This window comes from Equus asinus, chromosome 2, assembly GCF_041296235.1.
Source record: "Equus asinus isolate D_3611 breed Donkey chromosome 2, EquAss-T2T_v2, whole genome shotgun sequence".
In the NCBI taxonomy this organism is placed as follows: domain Eukaryota; kingdom Metazoa; phylum Chordata; class Mammalia; order Perissodactyla; family Equidae; genus Equus; species Equus asinus.
Window position 1 is genome coordinate 100,430,655 of NC_091791.1, and position 24,387 is coordinate 100,455,041.

The 24,387-nt window shown below is 56.3% G+C and overlaps 2 protein-coding genes across 10 annotated transcripts in view; one reads left to right on the forward strand and one right to left on the reverse strand.

Annotated features, from left to right (window-relative positions):
* Positions 1 to 6,351: 6,351 nt before the first annotated feature.
* KIF7 (kinesin family member 7) lies at positions 6,352 to 22,323 on the forward strand. 9 transcript variants are annotated; one of them, XM_070495354.1, is made up of 19 exons: positions 6,352 to 6,535; positions 7,781 to 8,132; positions 9,379 to 9,579; positions 9,901 to 10,294; positions 10,528 to 11,062; positions 11,553 to 11,669; positions 12,212 to 12,439; positions 13,310 to 13,452; positions 13,776 to 13,891; positions 14,074 to 14,226; positions 15,512 to 15,714; positions 16,712 to 16,909; positions 17,302 to 17,427; positions 17,619 to 17,792; positions 18,832 to 19,047; positions 19,747 to 19,953; positions 20,682 to 20,880; positions 20,987 to 21,133; positions 21,348 to 22,323. In XM_070495354.1, exons 2-19 carry the CDS (start codon positions 7,805 to 7,807, stop codon positions 21,710 to 21,712), a joined length of 4,050 nt encoding a protein of 1,349 aa, XP_070351455.1. In that variant the 5' UTR covers positions 6,352 to 6,535; positions 7,781 to 7,804; the 3' UTR covers positions 21,713 to 22,323. The 9 variants fall into 9 exon arrangements, with proteins under 9 accessions (XP_070351455.1, XP_070351467.1, XP_070351423.1 ...); XM_070495366.1 differs by having other exon boundaries at positions 14,077 to 14,226; XM_070495322.1 differs by having other exon boundaries at positions 6,353 to 6,535; positions 17,616 to 17,792.
* A 138-nt stretch (positions 22,324 to 22,461) lies between these two features.
* TICRR (TOPBP1 interacting checkpoint and replication regulator) overlaps positions 22,462 to 24,387 on the reverse strand; it is a 37,162-nt gene continuing 35,236 nt past the window's right edge. Inside the window, exons 21-22 of the mRNA XM_070495318.1 lie at positions 24,185 to 24,310; positions 22,462 to 23,326 (exon numbers count right to left, since the gene is read on the reverse strand). Of these exons, the coding sequence (XP_070351419.1) occupies positions 23,214 to 23,326; positions 24,185 to 24,310 (239 nt within the window). The 3' untranslated portion in view covers positions 22,462 to 23,213. The remainder of the gene's footprint in view (positions 23,327 to 24,184; positions 24,311 to 24,387) is intronic.

The following is a 24,387-nucleotide window of genomic DNA, read 5'->3' on the forward strand; positions in this document are numbered from 1 at the left end:
GCATCTCCTCTGAATGGCGGAAATGTGCTTCGCTGGCTCTGGGCTTTCCCTGTTCTGAAGGGCGTCGCTCTGACGAGCTTCTTGCTCCTGTGGCCCGGTGCTCCAGTGCCCCCTCTCTTCTATTCCAGCTCAAAAATGCACCTCCAACTCAATCATGGCTTTGGGAGATGGAAAAGGAACCATTACAGACAATAACACACATTCATCCGTGCAATTATGTACCACCTTTTTCTTCCATAATTATCTAGGATCTTAATACCCAAAGGACTTCTGTGCCTGGAGAGAGAGACCGCTACAACTTGGGCTTCCGTGCGCGTTATATGAAGCATAATTTTCCTAAACATATGAATACTTCATACTCATTCAAAAGTTATAAAATGCATGTCAAATTATTTTAAATATTTAAATGTTGATTACAAATGAAAAAGTCAAGTTCTTTTAAACATTTCTATGACCCCTGAGTCAATGGAAACTTCTGCATGTCTAATGGCATCTTAGTATAGTTAGCAGGCATGGGAGGTTCCTCTGTTTGCAGAGAGGGGACTGGGCCTGGGCAGACTCGCTCAGGTCTCCTCCTCCGACACACTGTTGGACCCTTCTGCTCACTGCTCAATGTAAGAGAGAGAACTGGCCCAGTACCATTAAAACGTCCTGTGTGACATCTACATTCCCACCCCAGCCCCCCCGAGAAAACACAATGCTGAGTTTTGTGTTTGTTAACCCCTTGCTTTTTTTTATAGATTTATTTCCTATGTATATACCCCATTCCAATATTGTTTAGTTTTGCAGTCTTTGCACTTTAAGTGGAATTATATGTATCTCTCCGAGACTTACTTTTCGTACCTCAAAATTAAGTTCTTGAGAATCACTTATTGTCACTAGAGATTTTTATTATACAAATAGTGCTGTGGTCTGATTGTTTGTATCGCCCTAAATTCATCTGTTGAAATCATAACCTTCAAGGGGATGGTCTTAGGAGGCGGTGCCCCTGGGAGGTGCTTAGGTCATGAGGGGGGTGCCCCCGTGAATGGGATTAGTGCCCTTTTGAAAAAGGCTCCAGAGAGCTCCCTTGCCTCTCCCACCATGTGAGGACACAGCACGAAGGCTCTGGCTGAGAACCAGGAAGAGGGCCTTCTCCAGAACACGCCCATGCTGGCGCCTCGCCCTTGGACTTCCAGCCTCCAGAACAGTAAGAAGTAAATTCTGTTGTTTATAAGTTACTCATTCTGTGATATTTTGTTACAGCAGATGAATGGACTAAGACAAATAGATTTTGTATTCAATAACAATATATAAATATATGATAATGTATCTAGTCATTTGTATTAGAATTGATTCAGTTTTGAGAGATGGAAAGCCCTAAACAACACTGTGTATGAGTCAGCCTTTGCCGTACATCGCTGCACGACAGATTGTCCCGGAACTCAGCAGGTCTCAACAACGAGCATTGATCCTGTGTTTGTGGGTCTGCAGGGGGAGTGTGGTGCTCATCACCGGGCACTTGCAGTGGCTCTGCTTCAGGCCGTGGATCCGCTGAGCTTGGCTCCAGGCTGTGCATGGTTCAGATCTGCCCCAGGTGAGCCCTTTCAGGGCTCCAGGGTAAGGGGTCAGTGGCTGTCTGGGGCATGCTCTTCCCATAACAAATTACTGGCACACAAGGACCAAGACCACAAGGCTTCCACTTGCATCATGTCTAGTCACATTCCATTGGACGAAATGTGTCCTATGGCCAAGTTATACTGACCATTGTTTATTATGCTTATTGAATTCTGTATTTGTATTTCCCCTTCTGTGAAGTGTCTGTCAAAACTTTTGAGGAATTTTCTACCAGTAGTTTTTCTTTTTCTTGTTGATTTTTAGATATTTTTGTATTTTCTGGATATAACCCTTTTTCAGCTATAAGTGTCACAAATATCTTATTCCAGTTTGTGGCTTGTCCTTCCATTTTCTTTATGGTTTCTTTCAATGAACAAAAGTTCTTCATTTTAATTTAGTCAAAATTATAATTCTTTTCCTTTTTATTTTGCAATTTGGAGTGATGTTTTGAAAACTCTTCCCTACCACAAAGTCATGAAGATATTCCCCTATATTTCCTTTGAATATTTTCATAGTTTTGCTCTTTACATTTAATTAACTTTTATGTATGGTTTAAGTAGGAATCTGAATTTTTTCTTCCATCTGCATAACTGATTGTCCTATACACATTTCCTAAATTCTTGAATTTTTACTTTCTCCCTAATTGAATTGTATACTGTGGGCAGGTTAAGAGTTCCTCTTGGGAGTCAGCTGGAAGCTTCTGACCTGTCGCTGTCTGACACCTGAAAGATGTTTTCTGGCATCTGGGCGGGGCTAAGGGACCAGATTCTGCCTCATGTACAGAATAATTGTCTTCCCCTGATGGACCTGCATGCTCAGCTCTGTCATAGATCAAGCTTCCAAATGTGGTCTATGTGTCTATTCCTGTGACACGAACACATGGTCTGCATCACAATATTTAAAATACGTTTTCATATCTGGTTGGGCCAGGCCCCCCACATTGCCGTTCTGTAGGCGCGTCTTTGCAACTTCTGGTTCTTTGCTTTTCCATATAAATTATAAAGTCAGCTCATCAAATTCCACAAAAGAAATGTTTGCAGACTCAACTTGTTTCGACTAACTATAATTATTCTTTGCTCTTTTGATGCTCAAATCGTCACAATTTCGCCCCTTTAAGTTGAGGCCTTTGTCCTTTCAGGCCTACAATAGACATTTGAATAGCATCTGAGCTTTCTGACCACAAAGAATTATTCCAGTTCTTGACCTAACACATGGAATCAGCAACCTTTAACGGGAAATAGCGATAGAGACCACACTTTGGACACCGGGGTATGCGTACCGGATTGTTCCACAAGAATATCAGTGGTAGATAGAAAAACACTGCACATCCACTAGCGAGAGCTGGAAAAAGGTATTTCTTTCCAAGGTCATGAATTCACATCGATAGTTCCAGTGAACTTTCACATTACAAAATTCTTTAAAAATTGTATTGTAACATAAAAGTTTTAATTTTATTTTCTCTAAACTTAATTAGTATAATTGTAATTATCACTGCACCTCCTCTTAAATATTATTTTTCATCAATCATTATTGCTTTTTTGTTACATTTACACACATGAAGATCCAAGTTTAGTTTTTGGCTTCTTCACATTCAGAGTCTAAATGAATCTTTCCGACCGTTATGGTGACAAGCTGCTCCCTATCCTTCTGGCTCAGGACTCCAAGTGCTTCAGAATATTTCAGACCAACCGTGTACTTCTACAGCGTGTCAGAGAACACTGAAGTTTCATCGACTTTCCCCAAATGCTTGACTGTTTGGTTTCTCCTTAATTGAAACACATAGTGTAGGAAGTGTCACAGCTTCCGGCAGCTTCTGACAGATTTTTGGCATCTGAATGATGGTCCTTCATGACGTGTGACTCAGTTGACCGGCCTCTCTTAGCTTTGAAAATTCTAGGATGTGGTAACGGACGTTATGGATTAGCATTAGTAGGACCCTGTATTAGTTTCTCTGTTTCCAGAGAAATAGAACCAATAAGGAAGTATATAAATCTATACACATATATTCACTACAAGGAATTAGCTAGTTCAGATTTAATCCAAGCTGGAAGGCCTGAAACCCAGGAGAGCCAATTGGATAGTTCCAGTCCAGAGGCCAGCAGGCTCGAGACCCAGGGACAGGCAATATTTCAGTCTGAGTCCGAAGGCAGGAAAAAAAGTGAAGTCTCAGCTCAAAGACAGTCAGGCAGGAAGTCTCTCTGATTTGGGGCAGGATCAGCCTTTTTGTTCTATTCAGGCCTTCAGCTGTTGGATGAGGACCACCTACACGGGGGAGGGCAATCTGCTTTCCTCAAAGGTCACCAATATATACATTAATCTCATCCAAAAACACCCTCACAGAAAGATCCAGAATACTGTCTGGCCAAATATCTGGGTGCCATGGCCCAGACAATTTGACATACAATTAACCATCACCCTTCCCAACATCCACGCATATTCATCTCACGCGCACAGTCCAAGCCAGTCACAGCCACTCTACCCCCTCGCCAGGCATTAATTCAGGGTGGACATGCCTAAGCCGTGTGGTACCTGGGATGGGAGGGAAAGCCACTTGGGGGCTCCTAGGAAAAGTTCCCTTGATCCAAAGAGAGTGCCGCGTGACACAGTGCCCTCTTCCTCCTCTGCATGGGTTATGGTTGAAGGTGACAGCAGAGAGGAGAGATGGCAAAGCCAGTCCTTTGCCACGTTGCCATTAGCTCCACCTGCGCCAGCAGCCCTCCTCCCTCTGGTCTCTGTTAGCTGAGAAAACAAAAGACCTTATTGTTCAAGCCACTTCAAGTTGTGGTTTCTGTTCCATGAGGCTGACGGTTTCCTAACACAGATCCCTCCGAAGAGACTTAGCAGTTTCTACTGCCTTTAATTATATCGTCTGTCTGTGCTGGGCAATCTTCCGTATACATAATAAACTAAATTTTGCCACTACATCCGAGTTCAGTTTTTCTAATGACATTTTAAATGACAAATATGTTTCTAGATTTTCATTAAAATGCAATCATGCATGGTGCTCCCCATGCAACCAGTCCATCAGAGGTCACAGAGGTGAAGACCCCAACTCCTTAAGCCGCTGTGTGGCCATCCCCATATCACTTCTTCCAGTGCCAGGTTCCCCTTGGCAATGACTGCCAGATGCAACTCAATTTCAGAAATGTTAAAATGCGAGAAAGCACGAATCTTAGAACTGAGGGAGTATTTTTTGGTGTGGGGAGATGGAAGTTTCTGCTGATTTTGGGGGGGAGGGTGGTTTGACACTGAGAGTGGGAAACAGAGCCGAGTGAAGAAGGGACTCTCGGGTCAGGACAGAACTGTCTGGTATTCAGTTTGGGGTCTTGACACCAAAACACAAGGAGATGCCATCACGAGGACACGTCCTCATTCTCCAGACACGTTTTATGCACCGCCCTGTCACTTAGCACCCCAATATCAAAATATGAGTCACAGTGATCCACATCCATCTTTCTGTTGATGTAAACACAGTTTTTCCTTCTTCAATAACTTTTACCAAAAATCTCTACGGAGCAACTATGCCAGGTCTTGGGCCCAGGGAGAGAGACATAGAGATACATAGGCTCACTCCCTTTGAGGACCTCGAAGTTTAGTAGGTAAGATGAAAAAGTTAGAGTGTGTTTATTATACGTGTGTATAATATATATGTGCTTGTAAATCACAGTGCTATAGTCTGAATGTTTGTGTCCCTCTGAATTCATATGTTGAAATGCTAACCCCCAATGTATTGAAATATTTGAAGATGTGGCCTTGCAGTCATGATTAGGTCATGAGAATGGAGCCCACATGATTGGGATCAGTGCCCTTATAAAAGAGACCCCAGGGAACTAGCTCATCCCTTCTGCCATGTGAAGACACCATGAAAAGACAGCCATCCTAGGGAGAACGCCACTGTCCATCCAGGAACCCGAGGCTGAGGGCAGTGCAGTCCACCAGTCAAGCAGTGGATCCCATACCCATTCCACACTGGGGGCTTATGAGCCAGAGCTGTAGGGCCAGGCCTTGTCAGGGCCTGCCCTGGGTGAGGCTGTCTGCCTGGCATGCTAGAAGGTCTGAGTAGGAGCTCCCTGGTGGCTTTATTTGTCACCCCCTGGGTCACCCCTGGTCTGGGGCAGAGAAAGCGCACAGCAAAGACTTTTTCTGGTGTGAGTCCAGAGGGTGCAGCCAGGGCGCTGCCACACAGGGTGGAGGGCAGACGGAGTAGGCCCCCATCCCGACCTCAAATATCTCAAGGGGGATGAATCCTTCTCAGCTTTAGAAGGGGTAGTGAAATGAGATGAGAAAACGGGGCTGGAGGCTTGCCGGGTCTGGGGAGGGAGAACTTTGGTGGGACGTGGGGAGGGCTGCGATAAAGGGGTAGCGATGGCGGGAGGAGGGCAGGTCTGCACCTGAATGAATGAAAGAATGAATGAATGAAGTAGCTTATCTTTTAGTCCACTGTTAACCAGAGTTTCAGGGTTGGAAAATCCACCCTCCCCTTGCGGAGTGAAAAGCTCTCCTAGCTGGTTTTCGTCTTCTCACCCGTTACAACTTGCATTAGCAGACCTCGGTGCCCGGCTCCATGAGCGAATGGGCATCTCCAGCTCGGAGAACCAGGCCGGCCTTGGTGGTCGCAGGGTCCCCAGAATTCGGCGAGCCTGCGGCTGGAATTGCGACCCGGGGCGGTGCTAGGGTCCCCGGACGTGTGGCCCCGCCCCCGGGTGAGGCCCCGCCCCCGCATCGCCCCGCCCCCGGTCCCGCCTCGCCGGGTCTGCGGACAGACTCCGCGGCGCCGCCCGGCTCCCGCCTCCGCCCCCGCGCGCCCGGGCGGGCGGAGTTGCGGGTGAGGGGCGGGATGTCTCGGGGGGCGGGGGTCCCAGTGACGGCATCGGAGCGCGCCGCGCCCGGGCTCCGAGCCTGACTGCAGCGCGGTGGCGCTGCGCTGACACCCAAGCAGGTGGGTGTGGGCCCGGGAGGGGGTGGGGGTCGCGAGCCGGGATGGGTGGGGGGAGGCGCGCGCTCGCCCCCTCCCTGCGCTGGCCTGGGCCGGGTGTCACGGGGAGCCGGCACGCCTGGGAGCCCTGACCGGGCACGAGGAGCCCCCATCCTTGCTTACCGGCCTCCTGGAGGCCCCTCCCTGGGCGGGCGGGAGGCCCCCCACCTCCCCTAAGTCGGGGGCCTGAGGCTGGCATCCCGAGTCTGGGCGGGAGGAGCGAGGCCGACGCCGCGAGGGTCCGGGCCGCATGTGTGATCCCTTCTCCAAACTTTCCGGGAGCTCCTGTCGCGTGTCCGTTGCCTCCGGTCCCCGATCCCCTACCCGGGCGCCCGGCCGCACTGCTGGAGTTGTGCGCGCGCCTTCGGTGCGCGGAGCGCTGGGGCCCAGCAGGGCGCGGAGAAGCCGGGGCGCCCGGGCCTGAAAAAGCTCGGGGCGAGGGGTGCGCGAACTGTGTCCCCAGGGCCCGGACCCAGCAGGGACTGAATGAACGAACGAATGAACGGACCATTACATGTGCCGAGAGAAGTTCAAGAGTGAGAAATAAGTGCTGAGGGCCCCGGGGTAGGGAGCCCCGAGGACTGCGATGAGAGGAGGGGGGCGCACTTCCTTGGGTGAAGATTATTCACTGTTGGGCCGCTAGTAAGCGTCAGACCTGTGCTGGGCGCTGGAGGTAAAGCACGAGGGGGCAGGAGGGACCCAGCCCCCAGCTCCCGGTCTGGGAGGTCGGGGAGACCCGCGGGGAATCTGGCAATTGCAACAGAGTGGTCAGTGGCTGCTGGGAGCAGGCCCGGGTGTGTGTGTATGAATGAGTGTGTGTGGGTGAGTGAGTTTGTGTGTGTGTGCGAGCAGTGGTGGGGGCACAGAGCAGAGCTCTGTGTGTGTGTATGTATGTGTGTCTTCTAAGAGATGGGGTCACAGGGGAAGGGTGCAGCTGGAACACAGGAGACCTTGGGTGTCGAGTGGAGGAGTGAGGACCTGATTTTGCCAGTGATGGGAGCCCGGAAACGTTACTGTGTAGGTCTGCATCATGGCCCCTGCGGCAGTTGGGCACCAGGCTGGGGCGTGGAGGATGTTCTGAACTTTGACCACTCTCCTCTGCACCCCTCCAAGGTCCAGAGCTGCAGGACCTGGCTCCCCATCACCTGCAGGCTGAGTCCAGCCCCGGGGCACAGGTGCTGACGGCAGGGCGTCTTCCTCTCTCCGTAGGGCCGGGAGCAGCCCTCCCTTGACATGGGTCTGGAGGCCCAGAGGCTGCCAGGGGCCGAGGAGGCCCCGGTGAGGGTGGCCCTTCGAGTCCGCCCGCTGCTGCCCAAGGAGCTGCTACACGGGCACCAGAGCTGCCTGAGGGTGGAGCCGGGGCACGGTCGCGTCACCCTGGGCCGAGACCGACACTTTGGCTTCCATGTGGTGCTGGACGAGGATGCCGGGCAGGAGGCAGTGTACCAGGCCTGCGTGCAGCCCCTTCTCGAGGCTTTCTTTGAGGGTTTCAATGCCACCGTCTTTGCCTACGGTCAGACAGGCTCTGGGAAGACGTACACCATGGGGGAGGCCAGTGTGGGTAAGGGACCCATTTTCGTGTCGAGTGGCCTCAGTATCTCCTGTGTTTCTGCCCCTGCCCTCTTGCTGCCATTCCCTGTGAAGGTGGGGATGCTGGGGGAGGGAGCGCAGGCTTCCTAAACAGATCTGCAGCCCAGGGTGGGACCAGCCATGTCAGTGGGCTGGGCAGGGCAGGAAGGAGGGATCCCTGGAGGTGAGTGGCTTCTCAACTCCACAGAGATGGGGCCATGCTCTCTGGCGCTGGGGACCTCAGGGGACGAAGGGCACAGGAAGTCAGCTTGTCTCTGCAGGTTGCCAGGATGGCTGCCGAGGGTCAGCAATCCATGTTCTAGCTGGTGTGGTTGGCATGGGGACTGTCCTGGGAGAGACAGGGGCAGGGCTGCTTCTCTGAGGCTTCGTGCAAGGTTTCGGGAGAGAGCTTGGGCCGACTGAAGAAACTGCCCCCTTTTAAATAGCATGAACTGCTTTCTCTTACATTATAAATGTGTACGTGTTTGTCATGGAAAATAAGGAAAACAGAGAAAAACACAAGCACAAAATAAAACTTACTTGATAACTGCCTTTCAGAAGCTACTCACTCTGTTAGCGTTACAGTTTCTTTCTCTGTGAAAATTATTATACTTAAAAAGATGGGATTACATTGTACCCATTCTTTTGTATCCTGTTTTATTTTCTGAACAATACATCATGAACGTTTCGCTTCAATCTTCAATCTAATTTTTCTTCAAGCTAATATTCTAATTCTTCAATCTAATTTTTTATGGCTGCCTGGCATTCCATTGTGAACAGAAGGTGCTTCATTTAACCAGAGCCCCTGTTGGCTCTTAGGACGAGCACTGAGGATGTTTGCATTTTTTTGAAGTTATGAGGGACAGTGCTGCTCTGAACATCCTCTTATTACTACTTTGAGATAGATTTAGGAGGTCCTTTAGATAATGGAGCATAGACTATAGTAATGAGCCCCCTGTCCTGGGGAGTAATCAAACCAAGGCATGATGATCTGGCAGGGAGGGATGTAGTGGAGAGGATGCTTACGTCATGAAAGGGGCTGGTTGACCCATGAGAGGTTGCTTCCAACTCTGAAATTCTATAATTCTGCCTGACCACTTGGAGCATGGCCTAGCTCAAGCTGCCCAGCCTGTCCTTCACACTGGAGCCCTATCCGCCAGCTGCAGTCAGGGGCCGTGGGGCCATGGGCCATGTCCAGCTGAAGGCATGGCGGCAGGAGGCCCGTGGTGTCTCCCCAGCCTCCCTCCATGAGGATGAGCAGGGCATCATCCCCCGGGCCATGGCCGAGGCCTTCAAGCTCATCGATGAGAACGACCTGCTTGACTGTCTCGTGCACGTGTCCTACCTGGAAGTGTACAAGGAGGAGTTCCGAGACCTGCTCGAGGTGGGCACCGCTAGCCGTGACATCCAGCTCCGGGAGGATGACCGTGGGAATGTTGGTGAGGAAATCCTGAGACCTCCACGGGTGGGGAGTGGGGCATCTGGCTTGAGGGGGCTTCCCCTGCTGGAGGGTGGCTGCCTGTCTGGGTGGGGTACCACCTAACTGGGAAATACTTCTGTACCCAGAGTGAGAGGCACCGAGGTTGGCGTGGGGAAGCTGGGGCCCCTCAATCCCAAAGCAGGATGGGCAGGACCCTGGGCACCCGGCAAGGACCCCCGAGTGGGGAGGAGCTGGGAAGGGTTGTCCAGCCCTGCCTGCTCTCCTGGCTGGTCAGTCTCAGGCTCCTCCTGCCGGGCCCATCGGCCTTCTGTGCCCACAGTGCTGTGTGGGGTGAAGGAAGTGGACGTGGAGGGCCTGGACGAGGTGCTGAGTCTCCTGGAAATGGGCAACGCAGCGCGGCACACAGGCGCCACACACCTCAACCACCTCTCCAGCCGCTCGCACACAGTCTTCACGGTGACCCTGGAGCAGCGGGGGCGCGCCCCCAGCCGCCTGCCCCGCCCCGCTGCGGGCCAGCTCCTCCTCTCCAAGTTCCACTTCGTGGACCTGGCGGGCTCGGAGAGGGTGCTCAAGACAGGCAGCACAGGCGAGCGGCTCAAGGAGAGCATCCAGATCAACAGCAGCCTCCTGGCCCTGGGCAATGTCATCAGTGCCCTGGGTGACCCCCAGCGCCGCGGCAGCCACATCCCCTATCGGGACTCCAAGATCACCCGGTGAGCCCCCCTGATGGCCCGCCCGCGGGAGAAGGGGTCCATAGAGCCGCACTTGTCTGTCACGCCTCCTGTTTGGCTTCTGGGGTGGAGCTGGGGGAGGCGAGTAGGGGATGGGTCCCCCTCTGGCTTCTGGGGTGCTCCAAGGTATCTGGCCACAGGGAACTAGGCCGAGGATCAGCCCGGTTCGGGGTCAGGACCACCGGCCCCTGACGCACCTCGCCTGGCGTCCTCAGCATCCTCAAAGACTCGCTGGGGGGGAATGCCAAGACGGTGATGATCGCCTGCGTCAGCCCCTCCTCCTCCGACTTCGACGAGACCCTCAACACCCTCAATTACGCCAGCCGCGCCCAGAACATCCGCAACCGCGCCACCGTCAACTGGCGGCCCGAGGCCGAGCGCGCGCCCGAGGAGGCGGCGGCCGGCGCGCGGGGGCCGCCGCGACACCGCTCGGAGACGCGCATCATCCACCGTGGCCGGCGCGGCCCGGGCCCCGCCGCCGCCTCCGCCGCGGCCGCCGCCCGCCTGGGCGCCGAGTGCGCGCGCTACCGGGCCCGCACCGACGCCGCCTACAGTCTCCTGCGCGAGCTGCAGGCCGAGCCTGGGCTGCCCGGCGCCGCCGCCCGCAAGGTGCGCGACTGGCTGTGCGCCGTCGAGGGCGAGCGCAGCGCCCTGAGCTCCGCCTCTGGGCCCGACAGCGGCATCGAGAGCGCCTCGGCCGAGGAGCGGGCCGCGCTGGCGCCCGGCGCGCGCAAGGGGGCCAAGGGCCAGGTGCGGCCCGGGAAGGGGGCAAAGGGCAGGGGAGAGGGTCTTCACACGGCCAGCTGTGCCCCTGCCCGTTAGCAGAGCACGTTCGGGATTGAGAGGCACTTGATGACCTTGGTCCCCTTCCTTAACCTCAGCAAGCCTCGGAGTGTCTATCTGTAAAATAGGGAGAACATCGGTGTCTCCCTCCAGGGGACGTGTGAGGGCTGGAGGTGTAACGAGTGCCCAGCACACTGGTCAGAGCTCAGAAAGTTGTTCCTAATAATAATGGTGGTATTACTAATAAAAACAGGATTAATAATTGTAAGAGACGGCCCGAATGGCTTGCAGAGGGGCCCGCAGACCAGGTGGGGTGTGGAGCCCCCACTGCAGGCAGGGCTTGCAGCAGAGTAGCAAGGGGAACCCCTGGCGGGGCAGAGGGAGCGCCAGGGCGTCCCGCGACGGGCAGGCTTGTCCTGCCGGCTCCTACCCTGAAGCCTCTCTCCCTGCCCCGTAGGAAGATGAGGGGGCGCTGCAGCTGCTGGCCCTGCAGAGCCAGGTGGCCCGGCTGGAGGAGGAGAACCGAGACTTTCTGGCCGCGCTGGAGGACGCCATGGAGCAGTACAAACTGCAGGTGGGGCTGCCCCCTTCCAGAGGGTGGGGGAGGTTTCCTTGAGGAGGTGGAACTGAGCTGAGTTTCCCAGGATGAGAGGAAGTTAGCCAGCGGGGGTTCTGCCAGAGTGGGTAGAGGTGGGGGGATGTACAATACGAACAAAAGTGTGGAGGTGAGGAACAGAATGGTGCGGCTGGGTGTGCGGGATGGTCATGCGCGTGGACGGGAGGTGGGGCTGGAGGGGCAGCATGAGGCAAGTAGGTCTGTATTACTCCTGGCGTCCTCTGGTGGCAGTGGTTGCCATGGAGGGGGAGGGAGGTTGTGCCGGTGGAGTGAGAGCTTGAGCCTGAGCTGGGGTGGGGGTGGGGGGGGGCAAGAGGTCTCAGAGGTATTTGGCCCTCCTCAGTTTCAGCCCCGAGAGGGCGGGGCAGCCTCTGAAGGAGGCTGTTCTCTGAAGGGGACCTGTTTGGTTTCCTGCACTTCTGTCTGTCAGCATCCCTGCCCACCCTGTCCAACATCTGCATCCTACATCAGTGCATCAGCACCGGGACCATGTCTTGCAGAGCGACCGCCTGCGTGAGCAGCAGGAGGAGATGGCGGAGCTGCGGCTGCGGCTAGAGCTGGTGCGGCCTGGCTGGGGCGCCCCGGGGCTCCTGCAGGGCCTGCCTCCGGGGTCCTTTGTGCCCCGGCCTCACACCGCCCCCCTGGGGGGTGCCCACACCCGTGTGCTGGGCATGGTGCCCCCTGCCTGCCTTCCTGAAGATCAAGTTGACCCTGAGAATTGGGGAGAGGTGAGGAGGTGGTGAGGCTGGGTGTGTGCTGGGCCTGTTGGACTGGGCAGGCTCCGGCAGGAGCAGGGCCATGCTGGGGAATGTGCTCCTCAGTCCATGCTTTCATGGGACCAGCTGTGAGATGCCCTTTCCTGGTGTCCCTAGAGGAAGGGCCAAGATATGGGTGACTCTGTAGGGCCTCTCAGAAGGGTCTGGTGCCATTGGGCAACACTGGGGTAGCTGGAGATTGCGTGGAGTGAGGAGGTTTCAGAGGGGGTTCTGGCTTCCAGCACTACGTGGGAAGCTTGCACACCTCCAGAGATGGGGAGCTCATCATCTCTGAGGCCACTTCCTCTGGATGCCTCTCTTTGAAAATTCACTTTTCCATGAGCCCTAATCTTCTCCCTGAGCCTGGTTTCCTGCTTCTTGTTGTGTCACTTGGGGCCTTTTGGACAAGGGCTGCTCCTGCATCTGCCTGAAAGCTCTGGGTTGTCTCAGCTCTGAATTCCTGAGGGCCTAAGGGTGGGAGGCTGTGCATTGGCAGAAGTCTGTTATGCACTGCCACTCCAGCAGAGAGCTGTGGGATGATAAGACCCGGGTGCAGATGCCATATATAGGATGGAAAGGGCAGGTTGTCCCCTGAGGAGTGCCAGGTGCTGTGGGAGCTAGAGCGGGGTGGTGGGAGGGGAGCTCTCTCCAGCTTGAGAGTGGAGCGCCTCCCAGAGGTGTCCTCTGAGCTAGGTCTTGAAGGTCAGGAAGGGTCCGAGGAGGTGGAGGTGTGCAGAGGGCATGCCAGGCAGGGCAGAGGTCGGAGCGAAGGTCTAGTAATGGGACAGAGCTGATGGAGGGTCCCCTGGGGCCTCCTGTCCTGGAACCCTGGCCTGCCCCCAGCAGGTGACAGATGGCAGGGAGGCTGGAGCCAAGGTGCTGGCGGAGGTAGACAGGCTGGGAAGTGGCTCTTCAGCTGCGTCGGAGGAGGAGGAGGAGAAGGAGGAGGAGGAGGACCTGGCCCGGCGGACTCTGCACCTGCGCAGGTGGGTGGGACCTGCCGCCACCTGACACGGACGGGCTCAGGGCCCGGGTGGGGCTGGAGGAGATCCCGCTGTGGTCTCAGGGTGCCTTCACCGCATCGCCCTGGTTGGCCCCTTGGGGAGAGCAGACGGGGCTATGGGCTCTGAACCAAGAGCTCTTGCCGGGGTGGGCGTGCTGAAGGGCGGGCCCAGGCCTCCTGGTTCTCAGCCTCCAAGGTGGCCCTTGGTGCCCCCAGCTGCCCTGTGTCCCCTAAGCTTGGCTCCTGGCCTCAGAGTTCTGCCAGACCGACCCCCCTGGCTTACACTGATCCTGCTCTGCCCTCCAGGAACGGGATCAGCAGGTGGAGCCAGAGGGGGGGGCCCCGCCCAGGGAGCCCGCCCGATAGGAAGGGCTCAGAGCTTCACCTTGAGGAGCTGGGCGCAGCTATCCCAGGGCCCAGAGGTGAGCTGGCTGGGTGCAGAGAGGGCCCTGAATCCTTCTTCCCTCCGTGGTCCTGCACTGGCCCCCCGGGCAGTCCACACGTCACCCCTGGCTGTGGGACGCAGGGCATGCCTCTCCCCTCCCCTCCCCTGCCTGCCCCACTGTCAGTTGAGGCAGCAGCCTTGACAGTCAGCCTGTTACAGCAGTTGCTGGAAGCAAGGCCCACGCTCGGCTGCGCCAGGGCCCCGCTGCCATGGCCTCTGAGTGGCGGCTGGCCCAAGCCCAGCAGAAGATCCGGGAGCTGGCCATCAACATCCGCATGAAGGAGGAGCTCATTGGCGAGCTGGTCCGCACAGGTCAGGGGGTGGGCACTGGGGCGGGCCCCCCACCCGAGGGTGGTGAGGAGCAGGGGCCAGATGGCCCAGGATTGAAGCCCACCTCAGCCTCTTCCAGCTGTGTGGCCTTGAGCAAGTAGGATAACTCTCTGTGCCTGTTTTCTCGTCTCCAAAATGGGCATGGTGACTGCACCTGCGTCATAGAGGTGTTGTGAGGGTGAAACGAGTCAATTCAGGAAAAGTGCTTAGAGCAGCTCTCAGGAAGCGTTACCTATTATTATTATTTATCAAGTGCCTGCCTTGCCAGGCACTGTGCTAGGCACAGCATCTCTGGGTTCTGTGTCTCCACATCCTGCGTCTGCCACTGGTGATACGGTGGAGGGGCAGAGGGTGGTTTTAGGTGGTGACCAGTTGAGTCTTTTCATTGTGATAGGAGTTTATTTACTATAATATGCATTATGAAAATGTTCAGAGAGCAGAAGATAAGAAAAGAAAGGAGACTGGTGCCGTGGGTCACCGTGCACCCCTCACCCAGATGTAGCATTTCTCCGACTCCCACCTGTGTTTCCTCTCTCCCTTTTCTCATTGCTGACATATCTTGAAACAAACCCCAGGCATCATGTCATTTCATCCCTATACCTTTCACTCTGCCTCTTTTTGGACATTTTAACACAAATGCCATTAGCACATCTCACAGGACTAATGTCACGTCAATGCCCAGCACGTCTGCACGTGCCCGCGATTATTCTGCCACGTCTGTGTGGAGCCCATTTGCTTGAGTCACACTGCAGAGTTGTTCCATGCGTTGTAGTTGCTGGCGAGGTCTCTGAAGTCCCCTCCTCTCGCCTCCTCACAGCCATCCTGTGGAACATTTCACACCCAGTGTCCTCACAGCCATCCTGTGGAACATTTCACACCCAGTGTCCTGGCTTTGTCTGTCTGCTTCCTTGTGGTGTCATTGCACTTGTTCCTCTGTGCTCCATACTTGCTGCAAGTAGAAGTTAGTTCTAGAGGCTTAATTATATGCTGGCTCAAGTTACATAGTTATTTTAGCCTGTATTAGGTAAAAATAAAACTAGTTAACCCACAATTTCTCTGGGTCACTGCTGGGGATGAGGCTAATGTAAAAAGTGAGTGGGTTTAAAGAAAAATATGAAGGAAGTTGTGGTACTAGTGGTACAGAGGTTGGCAAAACCCATGTGGGTGTCCGCGGCTGCCAGAGGTCTGGTGAACCTCCTGGCAGAGCGCATAGATGGTCCTCGTGGGGAGAGGGCTGCCTGTGCTGATGCGGCCCCCTTCCTTCCAGGGAAGGCGGCCCAGGCCCTGAACCGCCAGCACAGCCAGCGCATCCGGGAGCTGGAGCAGGAGGCCGAGCGGGTGCGGGCCGAGCTGAGCGAAGGCCAGAGGCAGCTGCGGGAGCTCGAGGGCAAGGAGCCCCAGGACGCTGGCGAGCGGTCCCAGCTGCAGGAGTTCCGCAAGAGGGTTGCTGCCGCCCAGAGCCAGGTGCAGGTCGGTGTCAGGACCCCGGGGCTCAAGACTTGTGGGCTCTGGGGCCCAAGCTCACTGTGGAACCTGTGAACCCCTGGCTGGTGGTGCTGATGCCCTTCTGCCTCCAAGGGCGAGGCTGGTCCTATGCAGAAGCTGGCAGCACCAGAGTCCGCTCAGCTTTGAACACAGCAGAGGCAGGGATGCGGGACCTGCCTGAAGACCATCCGGGGGACCAATGAGAGGGGAGGGGTGGGTGTCAGAAGAATCCGCCCTTCCTCATGCAGCCATGCCCTGTCCACTGGGCTGCCCTTCCAGCTTTCTGTGCCCTTGTCTCTCCATCCTGTCTTCTCTCTGTCTGTCTACCCATCAGTCCGTCTAATCCGTTTATCGTTTTATCAGCTGACATGACCAACTGTGCATTTATCCATCTATCCATTCATCTTTCTATTCCCTTGTATCAATCCCTGCATTTTCTGTCTATCCTATATTTGACATTTATATGATCCCATCCATCTGTCTGTCCACCCACCCTTCCATCCGTCTGTCTTTGCAGCTGTCCATCCATCATTCATTCCTTCTTTTCCCAGTTCAGGTGTCCAAGAGACAAATCAGTAGAGTGGTTGAGAACATGGCCTCTGGAGCCTGACTACTTGGGTTTGAATCTCAGCTCTGCCATTTACTAGCTGTGTGTCCTTGGTCAAGTTTCCTAACCTCTCTGTGCCTCAGTTTCCTAATCTGTAAAGTAGGGATAATAGTCATCATACCATTTCAGAGGATTGTTAGGGTCATTTAATACACTTGTTAGAATTCCTGGTACATAGTAAATGTCCTAGTAGCTCCCATTATTAGTCTTTTGTTGTTATTATTTGTCTATTATCCACCCACCTGTTTTCCCTTCTGTCTGTCCCTCTATCCACTCACCCATCCTTGGTCCTGCCCGCCCTTGTGGAGCGCCAGGCACTGTGCTGGGCTCGAGGCAGCCATGTGCGTGGCCCAGCAGAGGCTGTGTTGGTCCCAGGTGCTGAAGGAGAAGAAGCAGGCGACAGAGCGGCTGGTGTCACTGTCGGCGCAGAGCGAGAGGCGGCTGCAGGAGCTCGAGAGGAACGTGCAGCTCATGCGGCAGCAACAGGGGCAGCTGCAGAGGCGGCTGCGCGAGGAGACAGAGCAGAAGCGGCGCCTGGAGACGGAGATGAACAAGCGGCAGCACCGCGTCAAGGTTGGCTCTCACGGGGGCGCGCCCATGTCCGGGCTGGGAGGCCAAGCTGGGGCACAGCCGGGGGGGCCCAGGCGGGCTCTGTCCCCGTCCTGCTGCTCACAGCCATGCGACCTTATAAAGCAGGTCACTTGGCCTCTCTGAGCTTGTTTTTTCACCTGGAAAGGAGGGGAGTGTCATGAGATTCAGGGCTAGAGTGAGAATGCAGTGGGATGAGCTGCATGAGGTGACTGGCAGCTGGCAGAGCCAGATGAGGGTTTGCCTCCGGTTGCTGGCTCCCAGCGAGCCTTGGGGGTGCTGAGGCTGGCTAACGCTGCACAGGGCTGTGGGCTCTGCTAAGACGCTGGCACACAAGCGGCCCTGCCCACGGAGCTTCCCGCCCTGTGCATCCCCAGGAGCTGGAGCTGAAGCACGAGCAGCAGCAGAAGATCCTGAAGATCAAGACGGAAGAGATCGCAGCGTTCCAGAGGAAGCGGCGCAGTGGCAGCAACGGCTCTGTGGTCAGCCTGGAGCAGCAGCAGGTGGGGCCTGGGCTGAGCCTGCACCCCAGGAGCACCCACAGCCTGGCGGGGCAGCCCTGGCCGGCTGCCGGGGTCCCCTGGGGGTCAGCTGGTGGGTACACCATTCTCCCCGTCTGACCTGGCGTGGCGGCCCACGCAGCCAGAGGTGTGAGCTGAGTTCCCTCCCCGCCTCCCCCGCTTTCCCTCAGAAGATCGAGGAGCAGAAGAAGTGGCTGGACCAGGAGATGGAGAAGGTCCTGCAGCAGCGGCGGGCGCTGGAGGAGCTGGGGGAGGAGCTCCACAAGCGGGAGGCCATCTTGGCCAAGAAGGAGGCCCTGATGCAGGAGAAGACAGGGCTGGAGAGCAAGCGCCTGCGGTCTAGCCAGGTGAGGTCCTGCCAGGGGAGGTCCAGCCAGGGGAGGTCCTGCCAAGTGAAGTCTAGCCAAGTGAGGTCCTTCCAAGTGATAACCCTGCCAGGTGAGTTCCTACCAGGTCAAGCTCTGTTCTAGTGGGCTATATCCTATCAAGAACTCTAGGGCCTTCGGCTGTTCATGACACAGGTTCTGCTGTGTGGGTAGAAGAACCTCTCCAAGTATCCATCCCACGATTCACTTCCCCCGTTAGCCACCTGCCCTGGGACTGCACAGGCAGAACAAGGATCAGCAGGTATAGGAAGGTGGGATGGCCAAAGAAAGAGTCTTCCCTGGCGCCAGAGGCAGGCAGACCTGGGCTCATGGACCTGGCCCCGCCAGCTCCACCTGGCTTTCTTGCTCCCTCATGAGTAGGAAGCTTCTGAGCCACAGTCCCTCCTCCATCAAACAGAATCATCGTGTTGCCATGAGGATCAGGGCGGGTGTCAAACACACCACCCAGAGCCTGTTCCCAGCGCGGGTGCTCAGGCTCGAGTCCACAGGGTTCCAGACCCCCTCCTGCCATGACGGAGCCCTCAAGTCCAGGAGGGGTCAGGGTGCTTCTGGAGCATCTGTAACTTCCCTTGGCCCTTAGAGCCCTCACTTTCTCCCACCTCAGATCCTGGAAGGGCCTTCGAGGTTTGCCCACTGGTTTCCCATAATTCCCATCACAGACTCTCCAGTCAAGTCATCGCAGTGATGGGCCACCGCCCTGCTGTGCCTTTGCCTATGTCATCCCCTCGTCAGGAGTGCTTTTTCCTCTGCTCGTCTGTATCCTCCTCTTGTGCCATCTCTGGGGGCCCCTCCACAGGAGCTCCGGTCCCATCAGCCCCCACTCCCCGAGGTTCCATGGAACTGAGTCAGGCCCCCCCTGCTGACACCACTCCTGGATCGTAGGATCCTTGAGGGAAGGGCCTGCGGCCTCCTCCGCATCCCATGGCTGGGCTGGGCCATTTCTGTCACCCGTGTGGGGATAGCCCGCTCCTTCCCTGATCCCCGGCGGTGCTGTCCGCAGGCCCTCAACGAGGACATTGTACGCGTGTCCAGTCGGCTGGAACACCTGGAGAAGGAGCTCTCGGAGAAGAGCGGGCAGCTGCGGCAGGGCAGCGCCCAGAGCCAGCAGCAGATCCGTGGGGAGATCGACACTCTGCGCCAGGAGAAGGACTCGCTGCTGAAGCAGCGCCTGGAGATCGACGGCAAGCTGCGGCAGGGCAGCCTGCTGTCGCCCGAGGTACGCCCCGTGGCGTCCGTCTGTCCGTCCATGCTCTGCAGCCTCCTGGCTCTGGCTCTGGCTCTGTGTCAGGCACTGGGCCTTTGGGACACGAGTTCCTCCTGTGTGAGCCCACAAAGCTGGGGGTGGGGGCTGGGCAGTGAGCTGGACGGGCCCGGCCTCGCCGCCCTCCCACCACCTTGCAACTGGAACCTGGCTCCTTCGTCCGGCGCAGCATCACCACATGCCTGCCCATCGCGGCTCCTGGTGTAGAATGAGGGTCAGGAGTGCCTCGTGTACCTGTGGCCGCATACGTTTGCCCTCCCTGGGCAGTGGAGAGCCCGTGTTGGGATGACTGACCCAGCAGAGCCACTGGGCCTCTGGGAAGTCCCGCCATGCCTTCTTGGTGCAGGGTACTCTTGAGTTTCCTGAGCGTAGATCACTGGAAAGGCCATCCGTGCCCTTCAGCAAGCGGCCTCCTCGCAGAGCCCTGCCTCCCCTGGGCTGGGGCTGTGACGGGGCTTCCCTGTTCCCGCCACAGTGGGCAGGGGCGCCTGTCCTGACGTGCTGACCATGTGCTCATGACGAGGGGTCACTTACAGGCTCGGCTGTGGCCACGTGCTGACCATCGTGTGTCTGCCTGGACTTCGTTGTCCAGAGCACGGGGGTTCCGCAGTGCAGGAAGCCAGGCTTCCCCTCATGCATGCCACATACTCACAGGAGGAGCGAACGCTATTCCAGCTGGATGAGGCCATCGAGGCCCTGGATGCGGCCATCGAGTACAAGAACGAGGCCATCACGTGCCGCCAGCGGGTGCTGCGGGCCTCGGCCTCCTTGCTGTCCCAGTGTGAGATGAACCTCATGGCCAAGCTCAGCTACCTCTCGTCCTCCGAGACCAGGGCCCTGCTCTGCAAGTACTTTGACAAGGTGAGTCACTGGCCGTGGAGCCCCTGCCGCCTCCATCTGGAACGCCTGTGGGGAAGGTGTGATGGCAGCTCTAGAAGGGACTGTTTCCTCTCAGATGGGGAACAGGATCAGGACAACTCCCGTCCGTCTCCAGGGCTGCCTCCGACTCTCCTCTTTAAGGCCTGCTTTACTCCGTGAAACCAAGCCCCAGGCTGATTGGCCCCCTCAGGGCGGCCCTGGCCCAGGGCAGTGGTTCTCGGCAGGGAGTGATTTTGCCGCCCAGGGGACATTTGGCCATATCTGGAGATGCTTTTCATTGTCATGACGTCAGGGGTAGAGGCCAGGGATGCTGCCAAACATCCTACAATGCACAGGACAGAGCCCTGCCCGACAAAGAATGATCTGGCCCCAAATGTCAACTGTGCAGGTTGAGAAATCCTGGCCCCGAGGAAGCCCCGCAGCTGGAGGCTCTGCCTGGTGGCTTAGTGCGTGCCTGGGGACAGAGGTTGAGGCAGGAATGGCAGATCCGACTCATCTGGAGAGCCAGCTCTCATTTGGAAATTGCTACCTAGAACGCTGTTGAGAAGCTGTCTGAGGCCGAGCCTCGGCAGGAGCCCCCGGTTATTTCCTAAGACACCTGCCATGGTGGGGTGGTGGCAAGTTTGCCAGATTTCTGTTGTCCCCGGGTGAGGAGTGCTTGGTGAAGGGAGCCAGTGCTGGGGGCTGAGCCTGGTGGGGTCTTGGGACAGGTGGTGACGCTCCGAGAGGAGCAGCACCAGCAGCAGGTTGCCTTCTCGGAGCTGGAGATGCAGGTCGAGGAGCAGCAGAGGCTGGTCTACTGGCTGGAGGTGGCCCTGGAGCGGCAGCGCCTGGAGATGGACCGCCAGCTGACCCTCCAGCAGAAGGAGCACGAGCAGAACATCCAGCTCCTCCTGCAGCAGAGTCGAGGTGAGGCGCCCCTGCTGACCCGCGCACAGGCCCTGGCCCGCCCGAGGCTGTGGCGGCTGCTGCCTGCCCGCAGCCCTCATATGCTCTTCTCCGCCTTCACCCCCAGACCACCTTGGTGAAGGGTTAGCAGACAGCAAGAGGCAGTATGAGACGAGGATCCAAGCTCTGGAGAGGGAGCTGGGCCGCCACATGTGGATAAACCAGGAGCTGAAACAGAAGCTCGGTAGCTTGAGTGCTGCGAGCCAGAGCAGGGGTAATTGTTATCTGCCGTTCTCCAGCTAGGCCTGCCTCCCCTGCCTTGCAGCGTCAGCTGATTCCTGTTTTGGGGAAAGCTTAAAACCACCCTAACGGCAGCTCTTGCTGGGTCTTCACACGTTGCTTGTTGCACTGGGTGTTGGAAAGCTCGGACTTCAGGAAGGAGCTGCTGCCTCCCTTTCTGACAAGGATGTTGTTCTTCTCGGTGACAGGTGGCGAGAAGAGGACCCCGTGCCTGGAGAACAGACAGCTGCCTGGAAGTGAAGATGAGCTCCACCCAGCACCTGAGCTTTGGCAGTGCCCCCTCACTGAGGGCGCCCCCCGAGCCCGGGAGGAGATGCGGGACTTGGTCCATGCACCGTTACCGCTGACGTGGAGACGCTCGAGCCTGTGCGGTGGCGAGGAGCAGGGTTCCTCTGAGGAGCTGCGGCCGCGGGAGGCCGAACCCCTGGCGGGGCGGGTGCTCCCCATGGGTGAAGGCGGGCTGCCCTGGAACCTTGGGCCGTTGCCCAAGCCCCGGCGTGAACTGCGGAGAGCCAGCCCGGGGATGATCGATGTCCGGAGAAACCCGCTCTAGGCTCCGGGCCGAGGGCCTGGCGGGGATGCAGAGCCTGCCCAGTGGTGTGGCAGCCCGGTCGCCTCTGTGAGGGGCAGTCTGTGCCTCTCTCAGTCAGTCCTGATCTGCACGCTAATTAGTCAACAAATGTGGGCCACAGCCCAAAGGAACTGGACTCAAAACATTTTTTAAAACATGCAGATTCCTACCAGTCACTTCCTGTAAGCTGTGGTACCCAATTGCCGCCTTGTGGCTTGAGTTTTAGGACAGTTCTGGTCTCCAGCCTATGTGGATGGGCCATTGGCTCTGGGGTTCAGCCAAGGCTTGTCACAGAATGGCCAGTGGCACCAGGGTTGTGGTTGAAATGTCTTATGTATATGGGGGGAATCGGGAAACCTAGCATATTTGTAGAATTTTGTAAAACAATTTTATAATAAACAGGAATAATCTCTGAAGGGAGAAATGGGAGTGTCCACTTGGTAGCAAGAATCAGGTTTGGGAACACAACAGGCTTGAAAGCTTTTCCGTGACCAGGAGACAGTTCTGAGTCAGCCTCACTGTTGGCCAGGCCCCTGGCCAAGATTCGACAGCAAGCTGGTCCACAGGTGCTCCAGGCAGACCCATGACTTGGGTGAGTTTCCCTTGGATGGTGGACTGTCTGACTCAGCGCAGCCACTGAGATGTGGCTGCCCCAGCAACCAATAGAGGTGGACCGTGGTCATAGTTAACCTCGGGCTGGAGCATTACACAGAAATGCACTGAATGCGAAATAACCAGAGATGATTTTATTGTTACATAGAGAATGCAAAAAATTTATTCTGAAACCTGCCACAGTCGTTTTGTATACGGTGCTTCAGTTTACAAGCACTGCCTCTGTCTTGGGGTCCCCGCCTGACAGAACCTCTGCAAGGGACCCGTGTTGGGGTCCTTTCTCCCACTTAGCAAGTGAGGCAGAGTGGTCCTCTGACTTGCCACGGTCACCGTTTGGGAGGGCTGGAGTGGGATCCTGGTCTTACAGTTCTTTTTCTGGTTCCTGACTGCCATGCTGCCTGAGTCCCACCAGCTAGACCACCTCCCTAATGTGGGCAGGTGTGGTGGGTTAGGGCGGGGCCTGGGGCAGACAGATTCCAGGAGGGGAATTTGAAAATCCTAAGGCGTTCCAGTGGGAATCTGAAAGCTGCCCGTGGTAAACGAGGCTTGAGACCAGGCCCCCAGTTTCCTTATGCCCACGGGGACCTGGCTGACTTCACCTTCATCTTTTGAACACCCTCTGCTCCATGAAGCCCTGGTTGTTCCTGTTTCTGTGCAGTGAGCCCAGGGTTACATGTGATGCTGATCGGTGGGCCCTGGCTCAGATGAACTGAGTTTCTGGGCACACTGCTGAGAGTTCCTCTATGGCATGTGGCTGGAGTTCCTGATACATCCAGAGAAAACCGCCTCAGAGCACTTCTGTCCCGGGAATGCAGTGGCTCTGGACGGCTCAGTAGTGTCTAGTTCAGTCCCCCAACCAGTCCCATCCTGACTAGCTAATCAGCTTCTTCCGTGTGTAAGTTCTGCTGATGGGGCGTCTCCTAGAGATCGTTCGGCTGAAAGGAGATTCTTCTGCCATGGGGGGAAATACTTCCATATCCTCATCTAGAAAAAGGCAGAAAGGCTTAGCACGCAGGAAGTAACTGCGGACAGGACAAAAGAAAATGGGCTTGAACTGCAGAGGGTTACACATGAAGATGGACTGAGGAAAACGAGCACTGCTCGCAGGTTCTCATCCTGCAGGAATGCGACCTACACTTTGAACGAGGCCCGACCCCGTTATGTCAGCACTGAGCTGACAGCAAAAAGTAACTGTGAAATTGCCAACTACCTGGGTACTTCCGTTTATAGTCTGCACATTCTTTCTGTCTCAGATCTGTGGACTTTTTGCTGTTTTGCATGATTCATATTATAGTCTTGAGGGAAGAGAACCACCAAAGGGCCCCCCTCCTGTTCTCCCCTCCAGTTCTAGCAGGAGACCCTTCTAACCTGTAGTTCCCAGGCTCAATCCAGCTCTCTTCAGGTGGCGGGAGGAAAGGGGAACCCTAGAGTCCGAAGGCTGATTGCAACAGCCAGCCCTTCGTCACGCGGGATGCACAGAAAGGCAGGGTATAAACCCGCTGCGGGGAAGGGCGGCTCTGCACACACCGCCTGCGCTCGAGCTGCTCTCAACACCCCCCTCAGAGCCCAGAGATGCACACGAGCTTTGGTCACCATTTTCAAGAAGGTGCAGTATTATGGTAGGATTTTGAGGGGGTTTCTGTTCAAACGCACAGAAGTTCTAATGTGGAGTTTCTCTGGAAAGGGCACATGACACTGTAGGGACAAAACGATCTGTCCCATACTCGGGCATTCACTCTGACTCCAAAATTCAACTGCCTGGCAACCCTGAGCTACCTTGGGCAGTCCCCCAAAGGACAGAAGTTTGCTTCCGGTAAGTCTCCAGGACCCTCCACAGATTACCTCTGGCGTCTTTACACTGGGAGGAGGGCGTCCTCCCCTGGAACAGCAACGGAGACTGGGTCAGAGCCTGGAGACCGCTGGCAGAGAGGCAGCTCCACATGGCACAGCCAGCGGGTGGCGTGGAACCTGAGGACGGCACAGGGTCAGCACGGCCCCGCGGGCCCCGAACCAGGAAGCCTGAGCCTCCTTAATAAGCAACTCCT

What these genes read in the sequence shown, in the direction of transcription:
- KIF7 (XM_070495322.1), top strand. Translation starts at nt 7,805, where the DNA reads ATGGGTCTGGAGGCCCAGAGGCTGCCAGGGGCCGAGGAGGCCCCGGTG. An exon ending in TGGCGAGCTGGTCCGCACAG is followed by an intron (nt 14,227 to 15,511) that starts GTCAGGGGGTGG and finishes CCTTCCTTCCAG; the next exon opens with GGAAGGCGGCCCAGGCCCTG. An exon ending in GCAGCCTGCTGTCGCCCGAG is followed by an intron (nt 19,048 to 19,746) that starts GTACGCCCCGTG and finishes ACATACTCACAG; the next exon opens with GAGGAGCGAACGCTATTCCA.